Source organism: Melospiza georgiana, chromosome Z (genome assembly GCF_028018845.1).
Source record: "Melospiza georgiana isolate bMelGeo1 chromosome Z, bMelGeo1.pri, whole genome shotgun sequence".
In the NCBI taxonomy this organism is placed as follows: Eukaryota; Metazoa; Chordata; class Aves; order Passeriformes; family Passerellidae; genus Melospiza; species Melospiza georgiana.
This window is the reverse complement of record NC_080465.1, coordinates 29,523,698-29,549,335: the sequence shown is the minus strand read 5'-3', so window position 1 is coordinate 29,549,335 and position 25,638 is coordinate 29,523,698. Positions and strand designations below refer to the sequence as shown.

Genomic DNA, 25,638 nt, shown 5'->3' with positions numbered 1-25,638 from the left:
TCATGAAGGAGACTGGAGTACAGGGAGAGTATAAGAAGGAAGGAGCAGCAGAGAGGAGCTACAACCTCCATTCCCTGTCTCCCTGAGCTGCTCAGGACAAGGAGGACATAAAGGAGTCAGAAATGAAGGAGTAAGGGTGATCCTGGAATGAAACAGGTGGTTTTAGTTCTGTCTCTGCTGACAAATTGAAATAGAGTGAAAAGGTTAAAAGGAAATTAAATTCAATTTCTCCAATTCAGGCCTGTTTTGCTGTGACAGTAATTGATAAGCAATCTTTCTATCTTTATTCTAAGCTATAAGCTATTTTATCATACCTTTTCCTCTTGACCTGCTGATTAGAGGGAGTGAAAGAGCAGCTGGGTAGGCATCTGGCATTTAGACAAGATCAAAGCCCCTAAACCATGTATTTGTGACCAAAACCCAAATAGTTAATATTACTGCTATTTCACAACAAGAACAGAGAGGTGATATTCCTGTGAGCCTCCCCGACACATTTTTACATTGAGCTAATTTCTACTCTAAGTAATTTGTTTTCTTTATGGGGAAATCATCTCCTATTCCCAATTTATTTCTTGTGACATGAAATGAAACTACTCAAACACCATGCAGTATTTTCCTACTTAAATCTACTTAAAACAGAAAAGGCTTCCAGATAAACTTCAAATTAGTCTTTACTTATAGACTATATTTAGGCTTGATATAGTCTCAAGCACAGTAAATGTTAACAGAGAGAATTAACAAATGCATTTTGCCAGTTCCTACTTCCTGTTTCTTTTTTTCTATCCAATTGAATATATCAGTTGGATAGATTATATATTATTGTATCACTGTTGAAACTAAAGGGAGTCACTTCTCCAAATTAAAGCAGATCATTAACATTCTGGTTAGAAGATATATTTTTCCTACTTCTGTTTTATTTGCCCTTACAGCAGCCCCCTGGTGTGGCTGTGTGCCAACACAGAAACAGTAATATTTATTAAATATGTGAGAGCCTGTAAAGAAACACTAAGTAGCAAGAATAAAAGCCGCGTGACTAGAGGGAAGCATCAATAAACAGACCTAACAAAGTCAGGGGAGGGCAGAAAAAATGCAGAGGAATTTTCAATGAGGAATTATTAATAGGATCTCTTTCAGGGAGTAAGGAGTCACTTTATTTTTTGTCACTTTACAAGCTTTTTATGTATAACAAGATCACAGGTATCTTTCAAAATGCATCTAAGAATATTTTCTTTTCTTCCTAAATCATTAAAGAGAACTGTTTATTTTTCAATCAACTCTTACTAAGCCTTGCATTTCAAGCAGAAGAACAATTACCTCCTGGCACAAGAGCCCAGAGAATCAAGAATGACAGATTTTTTCCCTTCATTCTCAAGATATTCTACAGCTGGGCTAAGATTAACAGCTATGTTCCCAGACACAAGTGCAGTACTCTGTCCATCCAATATCTCACTACAGAGCAGCAAAAGCATTGTGCTGGAGCCAAAACCCTCCTGTCTCATTTATATTTTAAACTATTTCTAATACTGGCTTGAAGTGAAATAATATTTCCCATTAACTTGCATATTTTCTGTTTACATTTTGCCTTCTGTTAGTTAAATGGAACATTTCACAATGAACAAACCTCCACTCACACACTTTTTTTTTTTTTACTTTCATTATAGAGAATGACTTCAGGTGTACATACTTGTAAAAAGCTTGGTTCTCCACCCCACACTTCCAAAGATGCTTGCAGGCTGCTGGTGTAGAGGTATGGAATGCCAGCACAGCCTTCTTCTAAATGCAAGGAAAAGAAAGCAAATGAAAGAAGTGAAAATGTTGAATTCTCAGTGCCTGAAATAGCTCTACCTGATGGCATCACCTTTAACCAGATACACTGAAGACCAAGCTTTCCTGTATAGTGTAAATCTGTGGCTCACCCACAGATGCACAATCCATACACAGCTGATATTTAAACAGCCCAGACAATTTTTTCAGAGAAAAGGAGATGCTTCAAGAGGGGAAGGAAGAGCATATGTCCAAGTGGCCTTTAAAACAACTGTATAACTGGTCAAAATTGAATGAGGGAAATCTCAGAGTTCAATATTCTTTGCTGCACTACTTACCACCCACCTCTCCCTCCTCTCTACCACTTGATGTCCTACCATCAAAACCTCCTTGCAACCACATGAGCAGTCGTGGTACCTCCGGCATTATTTCCTTCCTTCATTTTTTTTTCCTCACCTCCATTCAAAACCATAACCTTAGGCTATATCACTCTGATCTAGGGAAAGAACTGATGTAGGCAAGTCTCTAGGATTTCAATGACAACAGCCCAGTGATAGGACCTAATTATGAGACACACTCTAATCTTTTCAGCTCACCAAAATTTGAGGGTGGGACTGTAATTAGCAGAAAAATGCCTCAAATTGATCCAGGTATCAATGCTTACTTGAGTTTGCAATCATATACAGACATCTTCTATACTTTAGAGTGAGTGAGTACAACTTTAGCACTTAGAAATACATTAAAACTTGACTCCAAAGGCATCCAAACCCATGAACAATCCACATAGCCCAGCGTGAATATTAAGTGAGAAATGTCTCAATCCTTTGCAAATTAGACAGTTTTCCAAAACTTACTCACATTCATTCATATTCTATATTTTAGTTATAATATTAAGTACAATTATTGATTTAGTAGTTTGTTTATTTAAAAACATATGCTATGTCTCATACAATCTTAATCAAGTACGGAAGTTCTATAAAAATATTAAACACAACCTCTTTCTGAGCTCCAAACACATAAAATGTCTTCCCTTCAAATTTCAGCTTATAGACATCACACCTAGAAAGAGAAAAAAATTTAAGTATAGGAAACAAAGATAAATCTATGAGTAAGAAAAGTAACTAGCATGTAAGTTTTCCTGATTAACAAAGTCAAGCAGGCAATCAAATGACAAAAGCCCTCTACAGGCCTTACAAGATTTAGGATAAAATTATTTAATAGCTTAAATTTTTTGAGAAGATAAGTCCAGAGTATTTCTTTTATATCCTTATGTATCTTCAAAGAGTTAACTTTGTCTGCTGGAAAGTGAAGAGAAAATCAAAGGTAGACAGAAGCTTGTATTTATATTATATTTACTGCACAGTTTGTAATTCCTCTTACATCTTAAAATCTTACAATGTCTATTGTAATTGAGTTGAGGGAAAGATAATATTCTTTTCTCTATACTCATTTATGAGGCTTCACATCACGTCTTAGTAACAGAGTACAACAAGAAGAAAAAGACCATGTTTAGCAGTATTTGTTATAGACAGGCTTTTTGAGTTGCAAAATTTATATCAAAATTTAATTTAATCAAGGTTAAGTGCTCAATCTTCATATGGAATAACAGTGAACCACAAAAAGGCAATGCCATGCCTCTGCTTAAATTGTAATGGAAATTTTGTCATTACCAGAGTCAAAATGGAGCCACTGCTGTTTTTGACAAATTTCCCTAAGGGTTTTGGATGTCAGAGTTGAAACAGGAATAATCTTGGAGGCAAGGACAATGCTATACCTGAAACTTTACAACAAGAGTTTTCCTTTTACATGAGAAAGCAAAAATTCATTGAGAAAGCTTTTACATTGAAAATAAAATCTCAAATATAAATCTGGGTTTTTTTATTGTGCAGTGCAAATTTCAGCTAAAATTATTTACAGCTACTAGCACTCACTTCTAGGCCTCTGAAATGGAAGAAGCAGAGCATAGTGTTCAGATAAAACTCACCAGACCGACTTTCAGCCTCTACTGTAACACTGAGTTTATTGGCTCCTCCTCCATTGCTGCTTTATTTTTTTATCTGGTTTACAAATTAATGCACTTAATAAGTATGCCTGGATCGCCCAGAGGATGCATTACCCTCAAGTGACATGAGCAGCTAAATGCTGTGAGATTCATGTCCCACAGCATGGTGGGCATATGCTTGGCAAGGGCTACTCTCTCCTCAGTGTGCCATAGACTGACATTACTGTTATGTTTTCCTTGTGCCAAAACCACAAACCACTGAAGTACTGCGACCACAGCCACCTGCAATTAACCCTGGGGAAATTGTACTGTAAACCCATGATTATAAATGGATGGCTGCTGATAGGTGTGTCCCCAGAGCTCCATAGGGAACTCAGTTGTACAGACAGGACTATGCTGATTTTACACTTCTGAAGATTTCAGGTCATTCAACAATCAGAAAAGTTTCTACAGATATGCAGCAAGGAGCCCAGCTTCATCTTTTTTCCACCTTCTGCCTGTCTTGATCCCACAAGACAGGCTGAGACCTCAGAGACAGGACATTTACAACTGTTGGCATGCATGTAGCAGCAGGGCTAAAATGAGATTATCAGTGCCTAAGCATGACTGGTCACTTTCCACCACACTGCTGAGGGTGTGCCCAGCTGCTCTTAACATCATCTGCAGGAGCTCAGTTTTACCTCTTCCTCAAACGTGGCTCAGTGAGGGTAACAAATTAAGTCCAGGAGTTCAAATAAAAGCAAAACAGACTACCCAAAGAAAATTGCTTAAGTACTCGTTTCTTAAAAAAAGAGACATAAAAAAAAAAAAAAATTCAAATGCATTATCACTTCTTTCTCCTCTATTTACCAAATAAGTTTTTTTATGGTTTCAAATTGAGGGTAATTAAATGAGCAAATTGCAATATTTCCAAAAATCAAATAAAGATTAAGGTGGGCTCTTTGCCAGTAAACCTCACTGGTGATTTACAGATAGCTGAAAAATCAATGTACTCAGTTTCAGCATTTGTAAATTATATTTACTAATGAACTCTCTGGAATAATTTTCACTGGGAGTTGAATGAGACTAAATTGTTATTGTTCTTGTTATTGTTGTAGTTGTAGCTGTTATCTAAAATCCTTTAAAACAGAAACATAATGGGGCAGGAGAGGTAATATTCACATGTTTCTCCTTAAAGACAACAAATGCAGGTGAAGATGGTAGGAAGAGAAGACACAGAAGAAGATATGCTTATTTATTAAAATATTCTTACATCATATGCTTACCATTTTAATAAATGAATTCTTTTATTACCCTGGAAAACTACAAATCCTGCAGCTGTGAATCCTAAAAATGTAGTTGTCCCGAATGAGTCCTTGAAAGAGAAAAAGAAACATAGCAACATAACTTTCCCCTCATCCAACGAGGTATTTATTACTGATACTGAGGGACTTTTTACTGATTTTTTACTGATAGCATAAATTGTTACTCCATTCTAGATTACCTTTATTTTGTTTTCCCCTTCAAAACAAATTTGCCTTTAAAAGATATACTTCTAAAGGAAAGGACAGCCCTTGAAATAAAGATCTCATTTATTTCTCAGCATTTGAGTAACAATATCTTATTCTTTGTTTTCCTCTACCTGATGACACCAGGGACTCCTCAGGTAGACTTACCAAATTTATTGAAAATGTGCTTCTGTGTATGTCCCAGTCTTAAAAGGAGGACTAACTACAAACCAGGGATTCATATCTGCTTCAACACTGATATTTTTTGAGATTTCACAATACATTGTTCCTCTGCAAGGTGTCATGTCAGAAATACTACTGACAGACAGCATTTACTAATACAAGCTTCTGTTTTGTACTCACAGACTCTTCAGTACAAACCAGAAGAAATAGCAGTTGCCTTTCAAATAGAAAAGAAAATTCTTCAAATATAGCTCCACTATAAAAGTTCCGGCATATCATTTTTGATTAATGATTAAGATGAGTTTTGTATTTACTGGATTTTCTGTCCATCCCAAGTTCCATACCCTCATCTTGATAAAGATAATCAACTTTATTGTGCCTCATGTCTTAACAACGAAGTAAAGGGGAACAGAAACAGGGATGGTTCTGGAGCAAAAGTCACAGCACCAAAAGGAGCATGTCATAAGGAGCCTGCCAAGGACCTCACTTTGAGGTTCACTTCCAGAAGACAGACAAATTTTCCTCAGGCATGGGTGATGAATTTCTGATTGGCTCCCACACTATAAACCCTGCCTCACAGGTAAAGTAATTCTGAGCCAGTTATGCCTCAGTTTTTGGGATACCTTTTGAAAATCTGCAGTATAGTTTCAAAGTAAAGTTTACTGCATCACTGACTTCACTAAGCTCTGAGCCAGACCCTGTGTTTCACACAGGAGCACCATTCCTAACAAAGCGGATACAAAATCTTATGCAGCTTTGTGTTAGAGCTGACTGCTTAAGGATGATCACCACCAGAACAGCTAACTAAACAGTACTGCTGTCCCAGCAGAAGAGACAATACATGAGCCAAAGCAAAAGCAGCAGTTAAAACAAAAAGCAAGTCACTCTAAAAATAAACATCACAGATGAGACAGATACAACCACGTAATTAAAATGTGTGCGTACATGATAATAAGAACTGGTAATTAAGATCACCTTCTTACAGAAGATCACAAAATATCAAAGTGGGAAGTGGGAATTGGAAATGGGTTTTCCTCCCTGTACATTTGGCTTGTTTTCTTCCTAAGATTTGCATATTTTGATGGTGTTTGAAAAACTGATCTGCCATGAACTATCAGTGTTTTGCATTTTCTCGTCAAAATAATGGTGAATCCTGAAAATCTTGGCAAACAAAAAATATTTCATACCTGGACTAATTAAAAGAAACCTTTGCACTAAATGCAAAGAAATTATGGACTATTATCAGAGCTTATGCCATTACAATCTACTAAATTCTCCTGTGATGTTCTGCTTCCTCTGAAGAGACCCTTTTTTTGACTGATGTAGAAATGTTAGTCAGTCAGTGTTCTTCCAAGGCTTAAGCATAATATGTAGTTCCAGGGCAGCTTTTTTAGAAACTGGTCACTATTTATACCTTGATATAAACCAGAGCTAAATCAATTCCATTACTAACTTTTAACTAAATGTTAGTAAAAAAAATGTTTTATTAAAAGTTAGTAAAAAGAACTGTTACCTTGCAAGGATGAGGATCAACACCATAAGTTTCCAAAGAATTTGCTTTAAGAAGCAAGTTAAATTCAGCAACAGCTGGACTCTGACCTCTGAAATTACAAAAGAAAATGGAGTTTGACAGCAAAAAGAAATAGGAGAAAAAGACTTATTGACTGGAGAATTTAAAAGAATAAAGACAGAGGAAAGGAAAGTTTTTACTGACATTCAAACTATTTCAACCATGTTTTGTTTGTAATAAAAAGATAGAAAACTTTTCATATCATTTCTTCTGCTGAATTTTACAGGGTCTGATGTTTTCAGGTAAATTCTGAGGATTTTTAAAAAATCCTGAGATAACAACAGCAGAATTATCTCATATTTTGAAAGTATTTCTTGTCTTTTGATATACCCTCATGTCAGCCTGATTATGAAATAAACCTCAGCATCTTTTTTCCACAAACTCTTGCTCCCCATTTCATTTAAAAGGATTGCGCAGATTAACAGACATTCCTTCCAGTGCAGGGTATAAACATGGCAATCATATTACACTGCCTACTCAGATGTATGTCTAATTATAGCAGTGCCTGCTACCAATATGATAGCTCAGAATCTGTCAGCATTTCCATTTATACAACCCTATTTTTAGGGTGTCTATAATCAACAGCAAATATACACTAAAGCCCGAAATGTGACATGAAGACTTGGGGTCTAGAGTAAGTTTTATCAGATATTTATAGAGATTTATTTATCTCTAACACAGATTTACAACACCCATTTGGAAGTGAGCTGTTTCAAGTATTATTTCATTTCTGTATAACTACAGTACATGATTTTGAAAGACAATACATTTTTATGATAATGAGCAGTGCCCAGAGCCTTTAGAAAGCCAGACTTCATAAATACTTTCCATGCAAATAATAATCAAAAAAAGTAAAAAGAGCCATTAACAAATTTTCAAGGACCATACTGATAGTCATACTTTATTCTGCCCCTGAATATTTTTGTGAGTCTAGCCTCACATTGCAAATTGTACACAGGAATTGATATTTAATACTTCACTGTATATTGTTGTAGCATAATTTCCCTGAAAGCCTGTTACGCCCCTTCAGGTAGAAAACAAGTACTAACGTATGATATCCAGCATCTGATCTGGATATCATACGTCAACATCTAGCATGCTTGTGGACATCAAATCCTATTTTGAACTTAACAGGATGATGACCTGTGGCAATGTAAGTGTCAATAACCATTTCTGTTTCAAAGTTTTAAAATTGCTTCTTTTTACTTAACTGTTTATCATCTCCTAGTCAACCTCATGATATTTCTTGGGCTTCTTCAGTACTGTTTTGACACTACACAACCTTCACTTTATTTCAGACCACATTTTTGTGGATCTTTTACTTCTAAACTAAAATAGATATATATTTTAGAGAAGAAGTGACCTTCTTTGTCTTTCCTGTTTCAGTCTCTTTCTCACCACTTGCCAGTAGAGAAGAGCGTATATTAAGTGGAACACCAAAAATTACAAATGTGTATTTACACAGCTAATAGTTAAGGAGGAAGCAGCACCAAAGCAGCAATCAAAACAAAAATGCTTAGTTTTCCACTCACTTTTTTGGTAGCCCTACTAAGCTTTTACTCCATTTTAAATACTATTAAATCACAACTTTATGTCATCACAACAGTAAGACCATAAATGACCCCTAAAAAGACAACAATTTTATTTCATGTACCAGTCAACTGCATTTGACAGAAGTAATTAGCTAGTTTGACCTAAATTTCTTTGAATAGTTATGTTGCATAGTGAACAGTCAAGCAGATAGTTTGGTTCCTTATTAGATATTGGGCCTTACAAAAACAAAGGATTACAAAACACATTTTTTAATCCACCTTCATTTGCTGGTACAAAGGATAGTCAATCTTCTGGTTTCAGTGGACCAAAAAGTGACGAGCACTTTATAACAATGAGGTTTGGGGAGTTGACATATTGAAATGGGAAAAACCTCAACTTGCTATTACTATTAAAGAGACATTCAAGAAAGTATTATCAGGCTCCCTTCCCATACAGCCTCTGCAACTATGATGACTTTGTGTACATTCAGTGAAACAAGCTCTGTGTGGTATTTGGGGGGAAAAAAAGCCAAAGACATGGACAAATTTGATCTTATCCGATTACAGACTAATCAAATGGCTGCAGTGCAAAGCCTTAAAAGAACATCACAAAGCACAAGAGTCAAGGACAATATCAAATGAAAAAATCATCATTCATCTCTTATCAAAGGATTAACATATAAGCCTTGATAATATGTTTTTTGCGTGTAACTTAGTAATGAAATTTTTCTTACTAAATAAAAATATAACTGTAACAAATCCTATCAGCGATGGCAACTTTTTTTTATCAATCACTGTTCTAGCATTAGATACGCTTTTGATTTGCTTTGTTAAAAAGCCTTTAAGATTTCTATATGCAACAAACAGCCCTATACAAGAATTTATAGTGTGCTCACTTATGCAAGTGTTTTAGAGTGGAAAAATGGGGAATATTTAGGCAATACATATTTGCTTTTTTGAAACTCAGTACTCTGAGGAAATTCAGGTCTCAGTGCATTTATTGCTCTTTACCTTATTTTCCAGTATTAATTCAGCATTAAGGGAAAGATATATTCTCTTTCTATATGTTGTAGGCACTTCAGCATCCATCTGTTGCATGGCAAAAATATTTAACAGGACCAAAAAAAGAAACTGCTACTCAGAAAAGTTTCTGAATACCATACAAATGATAAAAAGTGGATTATTGGTGAAATTAGAGTTCCACAGCCATTAGCTATGAATTAATTATTCAACCTCTAGGCGTCAATTAATCCAAAAGTTCCTAATAAAATTTTTTGAAACAAATACTTCAACAGAACACTGAGAAGTATGCAACACACTCTGTTTTAACTTGGGGCTCATGAGAAGTATGCACTGGAGGATGTAAAAGCTCCTTTTATCACCCAAAGGGCAAGGAAGCTCAACAGGGAATAACTTCCAGGATGTGCCACAGTGATGATCTACTTGCTTCACTCACTGCCAATATAAATTCATTCCAGAAGTTTCTCCCCTTCGTGCCTTTCCTTTGAAGTATGTATCTATTACATACTAAAGTCATAAATCTTAGTGCAAGTTAAGAATGAAATACCACAGGATTGAGCATTAACTTCTTTTGACAAAGAAAACCATGTAGCAAAAACAGCAAAGAAAAAGCATTTTCAATGCTATTCTTATCCTCCTTGTTCCTGAGTGCTATTAGAGAGGTAATTTGATTTGTCTTCTCTGATTTTCTTACTGACTTAAAAAGTGCTGTGAGATGCTAGTGTTAACAAACTAGTAATAATAACAATTACAGTCCACCTTTTTGCCTTATCTCTGCATCAAGAAAATGTACTTGCTGCAGAATACAATAGCAATACTTTCCTAGAGTATATCCTATCTGTGTTTAATTTCTGGACATTTGCAGTTTGTAAGATGTATTAATGTGTTTTAATAAAACAGCACATAAATACGTCTATAATGGTCTGGCCTCTAGAGACCTTATATATTCACTTCCATGCAAACCAGGGACACCAGCCACAACGCTTTCAACAACAAAGGCTCAGCCTCCATCAGCCACTCTTTGCCCTGCCCTGCAATCTTGGACATATTTCACCGTGATCTCAGGACAGACAACAGCAACAACTTCAAGAAGGATGTCCTGCTATTAAATATTCTTGCTGTTATATCGCACAGGTTGTAGAGGACATCTCCCAGCAGAACTGAATTACCCAGGGTTCTTTCTAACCTAAAATAATGCTAGAACTCTGCTAAAGAAATAGCACACTTAGCTGCACGGTACACTGAACATGGAATTGCTTACCACGTGAATAAGTTTTTGGTGTTGCACCTTTAAATCTTTTTACATGTAGCTGAGACTCCAATTGTTATAAAATTAAATTGCTAATGGTCTTGATCAACTTTGACTTTAAGCTCAGAGTATTTTGGTAGATAGTGGAGATGTTTTTAAATAAAGTCTGTTTGCTACTCTTTTTCGTCACAATGATGGTGCTATGTGTCATTGAAATAAACCTGCTATGATTGCTAATATTTAAGTTGCAGTGGGAAGAATAGCACAGCAGCGGTGATAATCTCAAATGAAAGCACCAAATGACTACACTGGTAAGTGAAATTGCATTGTAGGCCGTAGTTCAGTTTATCAGAATAATAAGGCCAGCCCAATATGGCACTGGCAGAGGAAAGCCTTTAAATGTGTCTGTATATGGTAAGAAACATTATCAGCTAGGAAGTAAATGAATTGCTGAAGATTGCTGAAATATACTAAACGTAGAAAGCTGCAGAACACTTAAATATCAATTTTAACTTCTACTGCAAAGCTCTTTTCCTCTCAGATAGATAGAATCCAGTAAGACCAAAATAACCACTTTAAAACAAGAATCAAACTCTTTTACCAAGTCCATTAAATGCATGCATGCTGTGATGGTATGTGCCACTCACATAACTCCTTCTACCACAATGTTTCAAATTACCGCTGTGCCTTCAGAGATCAGAGTGAGATGATGTCTCTGAAGTCTATGCTCAGACATTTGTATTTCAGCTTTACTTCATAAATTGATGCAGTGACACAGACAGCTTTAAGTGTATTCAAAGACAGAACACATTTGCAGAAGAGATGCAGTTTTAATTTTTCTAATATTAATTTAAAATGTATTCCCATGATACAGAGAAATCTGCAAAGCTTTCTGGTCCAGACACATCTAGCCCATAAAGCCCTCTCCAAACAGAGAAGAGGTGAGGATGGAGGAGGGTGCAGAGGAAATAGTTCCTTCCAGCTGATGAAGAAATCTGTAAATTTTAAAATTTCACACAGATATTTGAAGATATCAGTGTGTTAAGTATGCAGAACCTGAATCCAAACTTCACCATGAGACAGCCGCAACTATCATGATAAAAACAATGGCATTTGCAGATCAGCATTATGACCACTCTTCCCAGGGAATAAAGAAGTAAAAAAATGCAGTTCATGCGTGAGTGCACATACACACAAGAAAAATCTGTCCTAAAGATAAAAAACTATCAATGTTGCCATAAATTTCAAAGTGTTTTCATCCGAAGCAGATTATCCTTTCTACTGAATACTTCCTGGAATTAGATAAAAAGAAAAATTCCATGTATGGATATATTTTTTCAGTTTTCCAAATAAGAATGAGAACAATAACTCTTGTCTGTGAGGTTTCTTACTCTGGATTACTCCTACAGCTGCCTCTTCCATTAAATTCCCACCTCACGATAGAGCTTCTGGAAATATTCTCTTTACCATGCAAACATTAATCAAACAAAACAACATCTCGCTCTTATTATTTTCTAGTTGGTGAAACCAGAATTATAAGAACAGTTCCATTATTTGAATTGGTTTTAAGAACACTTTTGTCAGAAGAAATATAGTTCAGAAGAAAAAAGCTTTGAGGAAATTAGCACGCAGGGAATGCTTCAGGGAAAGGACTAGGTAACTACATTCCAACCATCTCTCTGATTCATCCAGATTACAACTGGTATGAATTCTGGAGTGAAAACACTGGGAAAACGTAGCAGAATAGAAACAAATTATTCACCTATTACACCACACACAATGATGTTTTGATACTTAGAGAATTAGTTCTTTTTCAAGCAGTGATAGCGGCCAACATACGGCCTGATAGATAAATCTAAATGGCTTCAATGGAAAACTCAGGCAGCATGCGATACCAAAGCTGAAATGAAGAAGACACTGGACTCAGCCCTCCAAAGCCCTCAGTATATTTTGTATTACCAGGAACTAAAAATACTTTGGGCCCTGAGGTCTGGAAAGCACCTATCCCTGCAGTAGCCCAAGCCCTGCTCTGATCCAAACATCCCCCTCAGCTCCACATAAACCTCAACAGATCCTTGATCCCCAGAAAAGTGGCTTCTATTTTCTGTAATATGAATTGCAAGTTTTGGAGCATACTGTCCATCCTTTGAATTAAATTCCCTTAGTGTATACAAGGCTGTTAGATACCAAAGTGATTCAAATACTACTAGAAGTTAAATTTCAAGTGTACATGAGTGGCCACCAGCACTATGCATAAAACCACATAATATGAACCTTTAATTGTGAGAAGCACCAAAATGAAACAAATCCACCTTATTCTGGATTAGCTAAATCAAAATTTAGTTTTAGTGCTTTTTAATGTATTCAACGTATGCTGAATTTCAATGCATTGTTTAATCTTGAATGAAATTATATTAACACCCACAAAGAAAAGCATTTTCCAGCAACCATTGCCAAGTCTTTTAGGACAGCCTCCCAGATTGCACTCAGACAGTAACATTTATAGGCATGCTTGCCAGTGGCTCCACTGACAGCTGCACAAGAGCTGGAGAGCCACATTGGTGGAGGATGGGATATCCTGTGCTCCCGCTGGCACCACTGTAAAAGCCACATGGGAGCTGATGGGACGGCTAAGGGAGCACAGTGAGAGTCAAAGGAGCACAGGAAATTGGAACGCGCTTAAATCCTCACTGCGCAGTTACAGTGTGGATGATACAGCAAAGGATAAAAATGTTATATGCCTTTCAAAACAAATTTAAACAACACTTCTCTTTTAGCTTGGATCAAAGACAAGCAATAATTTGCTACTCTGGTTTTCAAGAAAATACTCCCTTTATCTTAACATTTTTGAGATAGTTATTATCAGAAAATGGCAGTGATTTCACACCCTCAGAGGAAAATTTTCTTCTCCCAAAAGACAGTCTTTCACATATGATTCCTGCAAATCATTTGATACACAAAGTAGAGACAAAAGCCTATTCAGTAACATTCAGACACCCCAAGCCTGCGTCCACATTGATCATCCAAGGGAATAAAAAAACCTTATATTTACCTATATGAGTTCAGCATTGAAAACAGGCATTTGAACAGGTCATGTAACTTTGAAAAAATAAATATTTGTGGGAGTCTTTCAGGTAAATTCAAAGCTTTTTACATAACATTTCCATAAATATATGGTGCAATATTTCATATCAGAACTAAAAATGGAATACTAGTTTTCAGATGGCATATAAAAGTACTTGACTTTCAAAGTTCTTCTAAAAAGAGAAAAAAAAAAATTAAAAAAAAAAAAAAAACACCAAAAAAACCACCACCACCACCAACAACAACAAAAAACCTTGAAGAAAAACCCTACCAAAACATTAGTCCTATAAACATAAATTCCTTTGTTAGGGACATATGTCAACATTTCCCTTAGAAATCTTTATGTTTTCTGGTGCCTAGCCCCTGGGAACTCTGGCAAAAAGGTATCTTTCCAAAACTAGGGAACTTTATCAGAGTAAAGAACTCTGTTAAAGGACGTAAGACCTGATATCAAATTCTTTAGAAGGTATTTTTTTCTTCTGTCTTTTGTCATGTTCTGTAGCTCCCCCTCCCTTAATGAGGGAAGAATAAAAATTCACAAGACAATCACAACTCAACAAACCTGCCATGAATTACTGTCTGTCACATTTATATTTTTGCAATTAAGTGCAACAGAAAGTCACACAATGGATTATATTTTGTTAAATCCAGTAATGACCTCATAGCTAAAACCAATAAGAAATAATGATACCCTGTCACACATCTGTTTTAAGTAATTAAAAAAGGTTTCTAAATAAAACTGCTAAGTTACAATTGTGAAGGCAGATGAATGGCAGCTGGATTAAAAAGGCTCTCAGTCTCATCTTTTCAGCTAACATGGCACTTGAGTATCTCGTAGGAAAAAACCTGAGGGACCCCTTGCAACTCTTAAAAATACTTGCTGAGCAGCACAATATTAATTGTTATCAGAAAATTGGACTTCCTGAAGAATGCATTGAATGCCTTGAAACACATGTGCTAATCAATGCCAGAGAGAAGCCCATTTTTTTCTATAATTTTTTTCCAGCTGGTTATATCAAAATATGATAACCTTGTCCTGGAACCCTCTCTATATACTTCATTATATGTCAGATATGTTTTATTAATTTGTACTGCTAGAATAGAGATCTGTGGAATTAAATATCCATAAAAAAGGCAAAACTTCCTGACAAATGACTGGCTAATGTCTGATGTAAAAAATATTAGAGGATTATCAGTTTGCGGAAAACAAAGAGTGGGAAATAAACAAAGAGTGGGAAATTACCAAAGAGCAGCTACCCAGACAGCTCTGAAACTGCCTTTATTCTCTGATAATAGACAAATAGGTAAGGCACAAAAGATGCTGACATAAGCAAAGAAAACAGAAAAGAAAGATGGCAGTTCTTGAAGGCTACAAAGAATTGAGCCACTGAGTCTAAAATTCATAACATTAAAATTGGTAAAATATAGAATAGAAAGCAAATTAAGGAACATATAATGAGAATATATGAGAAGAATATATGGAATATATGAGAAGAATTGTGCTATAAAACATAGATGTGTCTCAAACACCTACTGGTTGTTTTTGTTTGGGCATTTTGTTTTGTTTTTGTTTGGTTTGGTTTGGGTTTTTTTGTAGGAACTAGAAGATCCACAAGCAAAAAAAGTCAGCCTAATATCATCTGATTTCCAAAATGCAATAATGAATGGTGTCCTTTGACAAGAATACTGAAGAAATTCAGGGACATCGTCATGTGCTGAGCTGCCATTGATGGAAGGAATTCAGGACCTGGAAAATCCCAGAGGGACCTGTGTGAAAGTTTATAACATTTACTGTCACAGGATCAGACAGATTATACCGACAGGAAAGGGGATTTAAAAGATGAGCTAAAAATATGTCTGGTTATTCATAAAAGGAGAACTAGATGATTGCATGAACAAAGAATGCAGAATTCCACATTTGTAAAAAAGCAAACCAGACAGAAAAATGCATCTCTGCCAGTCTTACAAAGTATAAAACCAACCAGCACCGGCCCACCAGCTTTCCGCCTCTTCTCTTAACCTTAAGTAAAGCATGAGCCTGTTAACGAAAGACTGAATTTACGAAGACTTTTCAATAGCACCTTGGCTTAACTGATGAAATATCTTTTCAAAGCCAGAATTTATCCTCTGGAAATCTGTAGACAGTGTATGGAAAAATACTGACAGTAAAATAAGTTATTCTTATTTTAAAATGTTGTTTCTATGGGTCTGTGTACCGGGCAGGCTGAACTGCTTTAAGAAATATTAGATCTAAACCATTTAAAACATGATTTCACTGAAAGAAATACAAAGAAAGTATATAGGTTTCAGGAAAAAAAAAAAGACAGATCAATACTGGCAATCTTATTGTCATGAGTGTTGAACTTTACTCGAAAAATATCTTTTAAGGCCTCTGGAAATAAAAAGTGTTTTAAGCTTTAACTCTCCTTAAAAGGAATTTTGCTCCTTTCTTTGCATATGTTGAAATATGAAAACAGAACACAGGGTAAGCAAGTGGAAAGGGCCTTGTGATCTTTCCATAAAAATGTCCTTCTAGTTACGTAATTAATAATTTGATTTAATTTTACTTTCTGCACATCCTGTGCCTTTCCGCGTGTTCTGAAGACCATCCTCAACTAAGCAGGATGCCGAGGGCCTCATGAAATCTCCCTCCAGACACTCAGCATGTCATTCACTAACAACCCTGAAGAGGGTATAGTTGCACAGCTCACTGCTCCTTCTCTCCTGAAACTCATTTAACTTAAAAATCAAACGACTGACTAATCTGTTTTCTCCTTTGCCTTTTGCTGCAGTACTAAAAGTTTAGGACGGAAAAAAGAGCATGCAGAGAGTTCTGGATTTCACCTCCTTAGTCTTCCAAGGAAGTTAAATACAATTCTGTGCAATTCACCACTACCTGATAAAATTAACCACTGACAGATAAAATAACCTAATTACAGTTTCAATCAGGTCAATATCTACCAAGAATTTTAGGATTGCACTACAGACAGAAATTTCTGAGCAAGAAACATGTGCTACCTAAACGAAAGACATTATTCCACTAATCAACTAGAGCAGCTCTGATCATGAGAGCTGTTCCCACTAACCAGACCTACATTTCAAGCAAATGAAGTCTAAATTACCAGCAGTCATGCAGGAATCAAGTATGATTAATGAAGGTTAACAGGCAAAGAAAACCCCCTGAGCTGAAACCACATTTTCAAACACAGCCTATAAGACAGCATATTGGTCGAGCTTCTATTATAACTCATGGAACAAAGCCTCCTAAGTTAACACGCGCAACTTGGAAATAGATAAAAGTATTGCTTAGCTGTCTCTTTATCAAACAGCATTATAAATTACCTGAATTCATTTTTATGCATTTCAGCGATTTTCTTCTCAAGCTTTTGTGACTGCTTCGGAAAAATCTTAAAGTCGCTGATGTAATTCTCTGGGTGTTCATCAGGATCATAATCACCAAGCTCAGCTGAACAGATCCAAAACACAAAACAAAGCAGAAAAATTGAATTGTAACATTAATTAATAGGGAAAGTCAGTAAATGCACTGTAATTCAAGGTACATCCACAGTCAGTAAGAATCTAGTATGTCTCAAGAAATCCTTCTTTGAGGAATTTATAATTAACTGAAACAAGAAAATCCTTATATCTGTCACTTTAATCAATGAGTTTCAAGAGAAGTTCAATGGTTTATTAACTATTGCATTAATTAGCAATACTGAACTATTTTCTGTGGCAGAAAATGCTCTGTAAAACAGAAGCTTTGGCAATGTTTCACTTTGAGTATTTATTTTTACCAGGCAGACCTAAAACAATGGATTCTTGATTCTCCCCTTTTTCGCATGATTTATCCGCAGTGGCATGGACTGGTCCTAATTCTGTTCTAGCAGAGAAACACAGTCCACAATGTTAATCAAGGTAACAGGCAGAACTTGGTTTCTCTTCTAAAAGATGTGCCACTTAGGTACACAAACCTGACATTTGGTGTTCTAATTTTCTGAATGAGTCTCATTTAATAAGGGCTGGGCTCAGTTTCGGTTTGGATACACTGCCTTGTAACGCTTTAAGAGCTTTGTTCACCTTAAGGCAGAATAAAGGGAACGTTCGCACTTATGGTTTCCCTAATCAGACATTTAAAGATGATTATTTGTCTCCGTACAAATAAAGACATCTGTCTGAATTTGGTCCTAAGGAAATGATGGAGGGGGGGGGGTGGGAAAGGTAGGGAAAATAAGCTACAATTTCTTTTGTCTTGAATTACATCTTCTATTTTTGTCAGATATTCCATCACCATACAGGTCTTCTTTAACATAAGAAAGGACATCAAATGACACCTTTTCCTCCTTAATTCAAACAGAATAGGCTACATTTCCATTCAGGATTCAGAATGGAGTTTTTTCTCTTTTTGTAAGTGGAATCTAACAATGATGGCATACTTCTTCACTAAAATGCTAAGATAACTTATTTGGTTTCATTTTTTAAGCTCCACTTCATTGGCTAAGTGCCAGAATTACTTACTTCACAGTGCATATCAATACAGGGAAACAGTACAGCAGCAACAACAACAAGTTACTGCTAGCTGTAGTCACGCAAGTTTTGCATTGCTTATTTGACAGAACCAACATAAGACTGAAGTATTTAAAGAAGCCTGTTCATACTTACCTTGGACTATACAGGCACCCAAGTAGGCAGCATCAGAAAAGGAGCACAGCAAACGGCCATGGAAAATGTCCCTTTTTATTTGTAGATATAAGAGGTATCTGAAATATAATTTTAAAAATTAAGAAACTATGTGCTATCTTTTTGTAACAGATTTAACATATCAGTGTGAAACCAGCTGTGCAACTATTTTGAATCTTCCTCTTATTTCAAATGGCAGGAAAAAGGCAAAACACAATCATAAGAAAAAAATAAATAGAATTTTTTTCATTAACAGTGAAATAATAAAGGCAAAAATAACAAAACCCCACATAAAATGTCATAGAACATGTTTTATTTAAAATACATCTATTACAATGCTCATTACTAATGTGAAATAAATTATGGTAATGTAAGCTTGTTTGAGTACCTCTGTTTTTATTATACACAAGTTTACACAAGGAAATCTTTCTCTTACTGTAGGCAAAATAGCACACTGACCACAGTGGAGATTTTTTCCTCTTCTGGTTTTGGAATTTTTTGGGTTTGTTTTTTTTTTGTGTGTGTTTTTTGTTGTGGTTTTTTTGTTGGTGTTGTTTTGTTTTGTTTTGTTTTGTTTTGTTTTGTTTTTGGGTTTTTTTGGTTGGTTGGTTTGGTTTGGTTTGGTTTTGGGTGTTTTGGGTTTTTTAATCTGTAAAGAATCCCAGATGAAGTTTGAAGGGAGCAATAACGTCATGAGGCTTAAAGAGCCACAGGCATGAGGCACCTGCCTTGCAGGGAGTCACCTTTCCCATTCATGTCTTTCTCTAAGGCCATGGGGAGAAGAAAACAAAAAGTTCCTTCTACCTGTACTCTGCCTTCTACCACAGAGAGCTTCTACCACTCACAGCTTTTTTCCCAGCACCTAGCAGGTTACAGCCACACCACTCAGCCACTTCACCCCTCTGGGAAAATAATCTTTTTAAACATTGCTTTGACCAGACAAAATCGACCATCTAGAGGGTTCTATCAAGACTCAGTGGCTTCTGGAGACCATCAGGACATTCCTTGACATTTCTTGACATTCCTGCCAGTCCTCTCCAACCTTGAGCAACATACAGCATAGCCAATAAAAATGTAGTTTATTAGTAACACCAATGTCAGACATATTTTGTCCAAGTTACCTTCTCCTGTTACCTGGTCATATCATGAGCTTCTGCATCAAGAGCCAGCCAGGAAATACTATCTGAAGGACAGAGAAACTTTTCTCCTTTCCTTGGATTTTTACTGAATACAATAGATCAGATACAGTTATCAATGAGAAAAGCAATCTTCTCTCATTGTAAACACATTCCTTCATTGATCTTTACACTTGGGGGTTTGTTTTTTGTTTTTTTTTTGCAACACCTTTTTTTCCCTCCTGTAATCAATGTCCAGTAACAGCTCACAAATTCACTGCTGTATGTTGGTACTGCTATTCTACAGGTAGATCCAGAGGAACTGTCTGTAACAGAGTGCACCAGAGGCCTCAGTGAGATAAAGTAAAAATTCTTAATCTGCAATGACAGTGTACCAGAAAAGGTTCAGCATATTGGTGTAAATGCCATATATAGCTTGGGCAATTGAGCAGTGCCTACACAAAGAATTTTGGTAAGATTTTCCAGAGTGAAAAAATGAGACGCCATTCTCCAGGGTGACCATTAGCTTGAGGCTAAACTGTGTTCAGCTTTTAAGCAGTGCCAAAAAAACCCACCCAAGGTTTCAGAGCATGGCTTGTTAGCCAAGCTCTGAGGTCAACAGATTAACATGTGTTATTCCTAAGAAAATTGTACTGACCATAATTGAAGATCCTCAGTGTCATTTGCCAAAAAAAACCAAGCTGTGTGGGGGTCTGTCAACATAGCTGGAGGGAAGTGACGCCATCCAGAGTGACCTTAGCAGGCTTGAGAAACAAGTCTGCTTCCACACACATCTGTGCAAACCTCATGAAGCTCAACAAGGCCAGCTGTAAGGTCCGACACGTGGGTCAGGGCAATCCAAAGCACAAACACAGGCCAGATGGAGAATTAATTGAGAGCACCCCTGAAGAGAAGGACTTGGGGACGTTGGTGAATGAAAAGCTCAACATGACCCAAGAGTGTGCAATGACAGCCCAGGAAGCCCATCCTACACTGGGTTGTGTCAGAAGAGGTGTGAGCAGCAGTCAAGGGAGGGGATTCTGCCCCTCTGCTCTGCTCTGCTCTGGTGAGACTCCCCCTGGAACCCTGCATCCAGCTCTAGGGTCTGCAACACAAGAAAGAGGTGAACTTGCTGGAACAAATTCAGAGAAGAGCCACCAAATTGATCAGACAACTGGAGCACCTGTCCTATGAAGATAGGCTGAGATCTACAAAGCAAGAAGGGAAGCCTGGAACAGCCCTAAGACTTTAGAATTCTTTCAAATGAAAAATATAAATGTATTTTCAATTGAAAGGAATTTTTGCACATTTTACCAAAGGCTCACTAAACTTCAGGCACTTACTGTAATACTGATGCAGTAATTTATGACCCAGGTCAGCAAAAACTTATGAAAAAAAAAAAAACCCTGACTCCTAAATTCACTGAGGTGTATGTATGTATTTAAAACTGCATACACTTACAGAAATAGCTTGCAAAATAATCGATTTTGCTTCTTCATGTGTCCTTCCACAATATCTGTTTTTTTCAAGCCCTGGCATGTCTTTATAACCTGATTTACAGCCCTAACTATCCAAGCTTAATAAGAAGCTAGTAAACTTATGCTTACATTCACAAATGTCTCTCATTGGAATAACCTCATTTCCATCTATCATCTCTTTGCAGTACATATGACTCAACTTCAGGTCAGCCAAACCTTTCCTGCCATGCAGATTAAGGGTCAGCAACAACTATTCTTGTTTTTAAGCAGGCATCATGACCCCCAGAGAACAGATTGCTAGCTGCTTAACAGACAATTTATCTATTTTAAGGTGTTCAGTGAGGCATGAAAGCTTTGCCACAGCCAGACCTTGTGATTTGGCCACCCAGTGGTTTTTTACTCTGTTCAAGTCACTTAATACAGTTTATTCTCATAGCAAATGTATCTCTTGGTGTTGTTGCAGTCTTTCCAGCTGACAGATATGGTCACCTCCAGAGATCCAGCAATTCAAAAAATTGCTATCTCAGCATGGCGTCTGACTTTGACTCACTACTATTTTCCATGGTGCTGTTTGTGGTACAGTGTGGTAGAAGGAAAATAAATGTTTTTACAATATTCCTGGATTGGGTGTCCTTCTACCTAGAAGAATTTTTGAGTTATTTATGCATATTATTCTGAATACCAACTTTGCATTTTTGTCTTCCACAGCAGATAGTATCAAATACACTGCAGGAGCACCTTTTTCCTGCCAAAGCCTATGAATCTCCACCAAACACTAACTGCTATGTACAAGTATGTAATATCACAAGTAAGAGAACATATTTTCTATACTTTACAAAGCCATGAAGAGAAAAAGGGTTGAACATGAGCCAGCAGTGTGTCCGGGTGGCCAAGAAGGCCAATGGCATCCCAGCCCTTGTTCTTTATCAAGAACAGTCCATTCTCCCTCTGTACTCAGCACAGGTGAGGCCACACCTATAGTCTTGTGTCAAGTTTTGGGGTCCTCACTTCCAGAAGGACAATGAGATGCTGCAGTGAGTCCAGAGAAGGACCGAAAGACTGGTGAAGGGTCCAAAGCACAAGTGCTTCAAGGAGCAGCTGTGGGAGCTGGGGTTGTTCTGCCTGGAAAAAAGAGGTGCAGGGGAGACCCTATTGCTCTCCACAATTATTTCAAAGGAGGGTGCAGCCAGCTGGGGCTTGGTCTCTTCTCCCAGGCAACCAGTGACCAGGGGAAAAGGACACCGTCTTAAGCTGCACCAGAGGAGGTTTGGGTTGGACATTAGGAAGAATTTCTTCACAGAATGGATGATTAGGCTTTGGAATAGGCTCCCCAGAGAGGAGAGTGGAATCACTGTCCAGTGGGGTTTAAGACAAGGCTGGATGTGGCATTCAGTGCCATGGTCTACTGAACACCATGGTTTTAAATCACAGGTTAGACTCAATGATCTCAGATATCTTTTCCAATCTAATTGATTCTGTGACAGAAAAAATAATGATATTAGCTAAAATATATTGCTTACTTATTTGCTAATCCTTTAAATGGATTTTGATATATTTTAAAATAAGTCATCATTCTGAAATCATTAACTCAGGGTACAGAAGCAGCCAAAAACCCAAGAGAATGTTTGGCATCACTAGGAATGATATTGTGAAAAAGATAGAGGGCCGTTTTGCCAGTACTTAAAGCATTGAAGTTATCACACCTTGAATTTTTTACGTAGCTCTGGTCCTTTCAGCCTGAGTAGGACATAGATGAGCTTGATTAATAGAGAAGAACTAAAATGAATGAGAAGACAGAGCCTCCTTTATAGGGCAAGATGGTGATTAAGGGAGACTAAGAGTGAGTCTTCTGAAATCATGAGGTAGTGGGAAAGGCAAATGAAGAACTACTATCTACTTAATCCTCAACATTAGAGCTAGAGGAAAATCAGTGGAACTGGGAAATTGCTTAAGGCAAAGGAAAGAAAGCATCTGCCATAGCAGATAGTAAACCAACTGCCTCAGAAGATTGTGAAGAAAAACAGTATTACCAAGTACAAAAAAAGAATGATTACACAAATATGGGCAAAATATCCAGAAACTAATACTAACATGAATACACATGAATTGACTTTCATTGTTGAAAGTCCTAATATAACAATTCCAAAACCCTCTAGTGAATTTTGATGGGAAGGAGATCATCTATTAGATTTCTTGGTTTTTTGAAATAGTAGGAAAGTTTTGTTCATGTATGGTTAGTATGGTTTAAACCCATTTGTAAAACAGATACCCATGACAATAAGCATGCCACACTGATGTCAGTACAGCAGTTGCCCTTTTTTACTCTCTGATCTGTCATAAACCAAATTCTAGTACAGGAATTAGGAACTAGGGGTATATCTATCATGATTTCAAAGCATAATCTTCAGCTAAACACAAGAAAAAGGAAAATACAACTTTTCTTAAAATATCTAACACCAGAAAATTTGAGAAATTGCATGACTGCATGCCTGTGTTAACAGGCACCTGTAGAATCACCCTTCTTGCTCTACAGTTTCTGAAGGTGTACTAATGCTAAGGACTCAAAACATAATGAAGGTATCAGTACTCCATATCTCCATTCTGAACCTATGCCCCTCCTATACTGCCAAAATTGTGGATTCCTGGTAATAAAAAAATGCCCCAAAGCACCCAAAACTATTCCTTCAAAAAGAAGTACTTCATTTTATGCCCTGGGGTGGGGGATGGAAGGTGGCTTTAATGACAGCTTTCAGTAATCTCAAATCTCTGACTTCTGCGGTCAGGATTATGACTGCCACTTGCAGCTAGCAAGACATGGGCTTGTCCTCCTGGCTTTAGAGCTGGTCAGTGCCTGTATGGTCTTTCCTTGGGACAAGGGTGATAAATTACCATCCCAGTAAGTTTCTTGACAGCACAGGCTACTGGAGAAAAAATCTTCATTATTACTTAATAATTAATTTCACTAATGAGTAAAGCAGACAAAGGAGTGGTAAAAGACAAGCATTGTTTTGGCTCCTGGCTACATGAAAGTCCCATCACAGCATGGGAATAGTCTTTCCTGCAAAACACCATGACTGGACTGCATCTTCTCTGCCATTCTGCCTTCCCCACAGAGGACCACAAGAAGAGCTCTGAACATGTACAAGGTCTCTTCTCCCTGAGGTGCAATCTCCAGCAAAAAAAAACATGACCCTTCTTGGCAATTTTTTCCCTACTCTGAATCTGATCTGCAAGCCTGAGGCATCAAGTGCTCTTACTAACAAAACATTCACTTTTAAGATTTATGTTATTCAATCTGATTGTGACTGCAATACTATTAAAACTATAAACTCACTTGGCAACTGCCAAAGTTGTCCTTGACAACTTTCCAATATGTCCTTGACAAAGCCAAAATAGATAAGTGGACTTTCATAGATATCAAAGCATGACTTCACACTTCAAGAAGAGCAGAAGGGGGTACCAGGAAGAGCAGAGGTATTCCTAAGTGATGTCTGGAGCAGGGCTAGCAGCACAGGCCCAGCTTGTATGAACTCACCTTAGAGCTCTTGGTTAATAGCACAAATATATTGCACAAATTTCCTACTTGCAAATGAGTCACTTCATATTGAGGCATTAATAACCAGATCCATTCAGGAATTAAAAATCACTACCAACACAACTGGCCTCCTTCTACCAGAGGGAAAAGCACCAGGCTCTTCCAGCACATGGCAACATAAAGTACAGCTGATTGAGACTGGACTAGACAAACACTGAGCATGCCATGTTTACATACGCCAAGTCTTTGTCATTTTGTATGACTTCCAATTAAACAACATTTTCATCTGCTTTTCCTGCTATACTTGTAACACTGATTTATGACAGATTAGTCATTGAAGAACTGCTTCTTGGATTAGGAAGTATGGATTAGGAAAAAAAGGCATGATGAAAGCAAATTGAAATAATCCACCTTTGGTTAATTCCACCATCTATTTACCCATGCCCTCTTCTGTTTTTTCTATAATAATCATGGATTACCACTGATACAGTATTATCTGTAGCATTTTAGAGCATTTCTTTGGGACCTCAAATGACTTTATAGTCTTCCATTTTAATTATACATACACACTAAAATGTAGGAATTTGAAGATAAGAGAGCATGAGGCCCTGGGATTCTTTCATATATAAGAAATAAAAACCACTAATTTATTTATTACCTAAGCAACAACACCAAAAATAAATAACAAAATAGAAAGTATGATCAATCTTTGGATCTATCTGTTCATATTCCCTTGATTGCTCAAATCTTGTTAATGTACAGCATCTCAGGCTTTTCCAGCTGTGGGCTCTGAGCTGTGAACAAGAACAGAAAAGAATGGCACAGTGTAAAATATCTGTGCTTTTCATAAAGTCTGCTGGGATGGTGTGCATTGAGTGACTTCTGCAGGTGAAACTTTCTTCATAGCAATTCTTTATCTTTACATGCCATGCCAGCAGAATA

The 25,638-nt window shown here is 36.9% G+C and overlaps 1 protein-coding gene across 2 annotated transcripts in view; it reads right to left on the bottom strand.

Moving 5' to 3' along the window:
- FRMD3 (FERM domain containing 3) overlaps positions 1–25,638 on the bottom strand; it is a 130,287-nt gene that overhangs the window by 18,153 nt on the left and 86,496 nt on the right. Inside the window, exons 5-10 of one of the 2 annotated variants that reach the window (XM_058043702.1) lie at positions 18,551–18,648; positions 17,234–17,357; positions 6,950–7,037; positions 5,032–5,120; positions 2,760–2,823; positions 1,685–1,773 (exon numbers count right to left, since the gene is read on the bottom strand). In XM_058043702.1, the coding sequence (XP_057899685.1) occupies positions 1,685–1,773; positions 2,760–2,823; positions 5,032–5,120; positions 6,950–7,037; positions 17,234–17,357; positions 18,551–18,648 (552 nt within the window). The remainder of the gene's footprint in view (positions 1–1,684; positions 1,774–2,759; positions 2,824–5,031; positions 5,121–6,949; positions 7,038–17,233; positions 17,358–18,550; positions 18,649–25,638) is intronic. The other variant, XM_058043704.1, reaches the window with a different exon arrangement.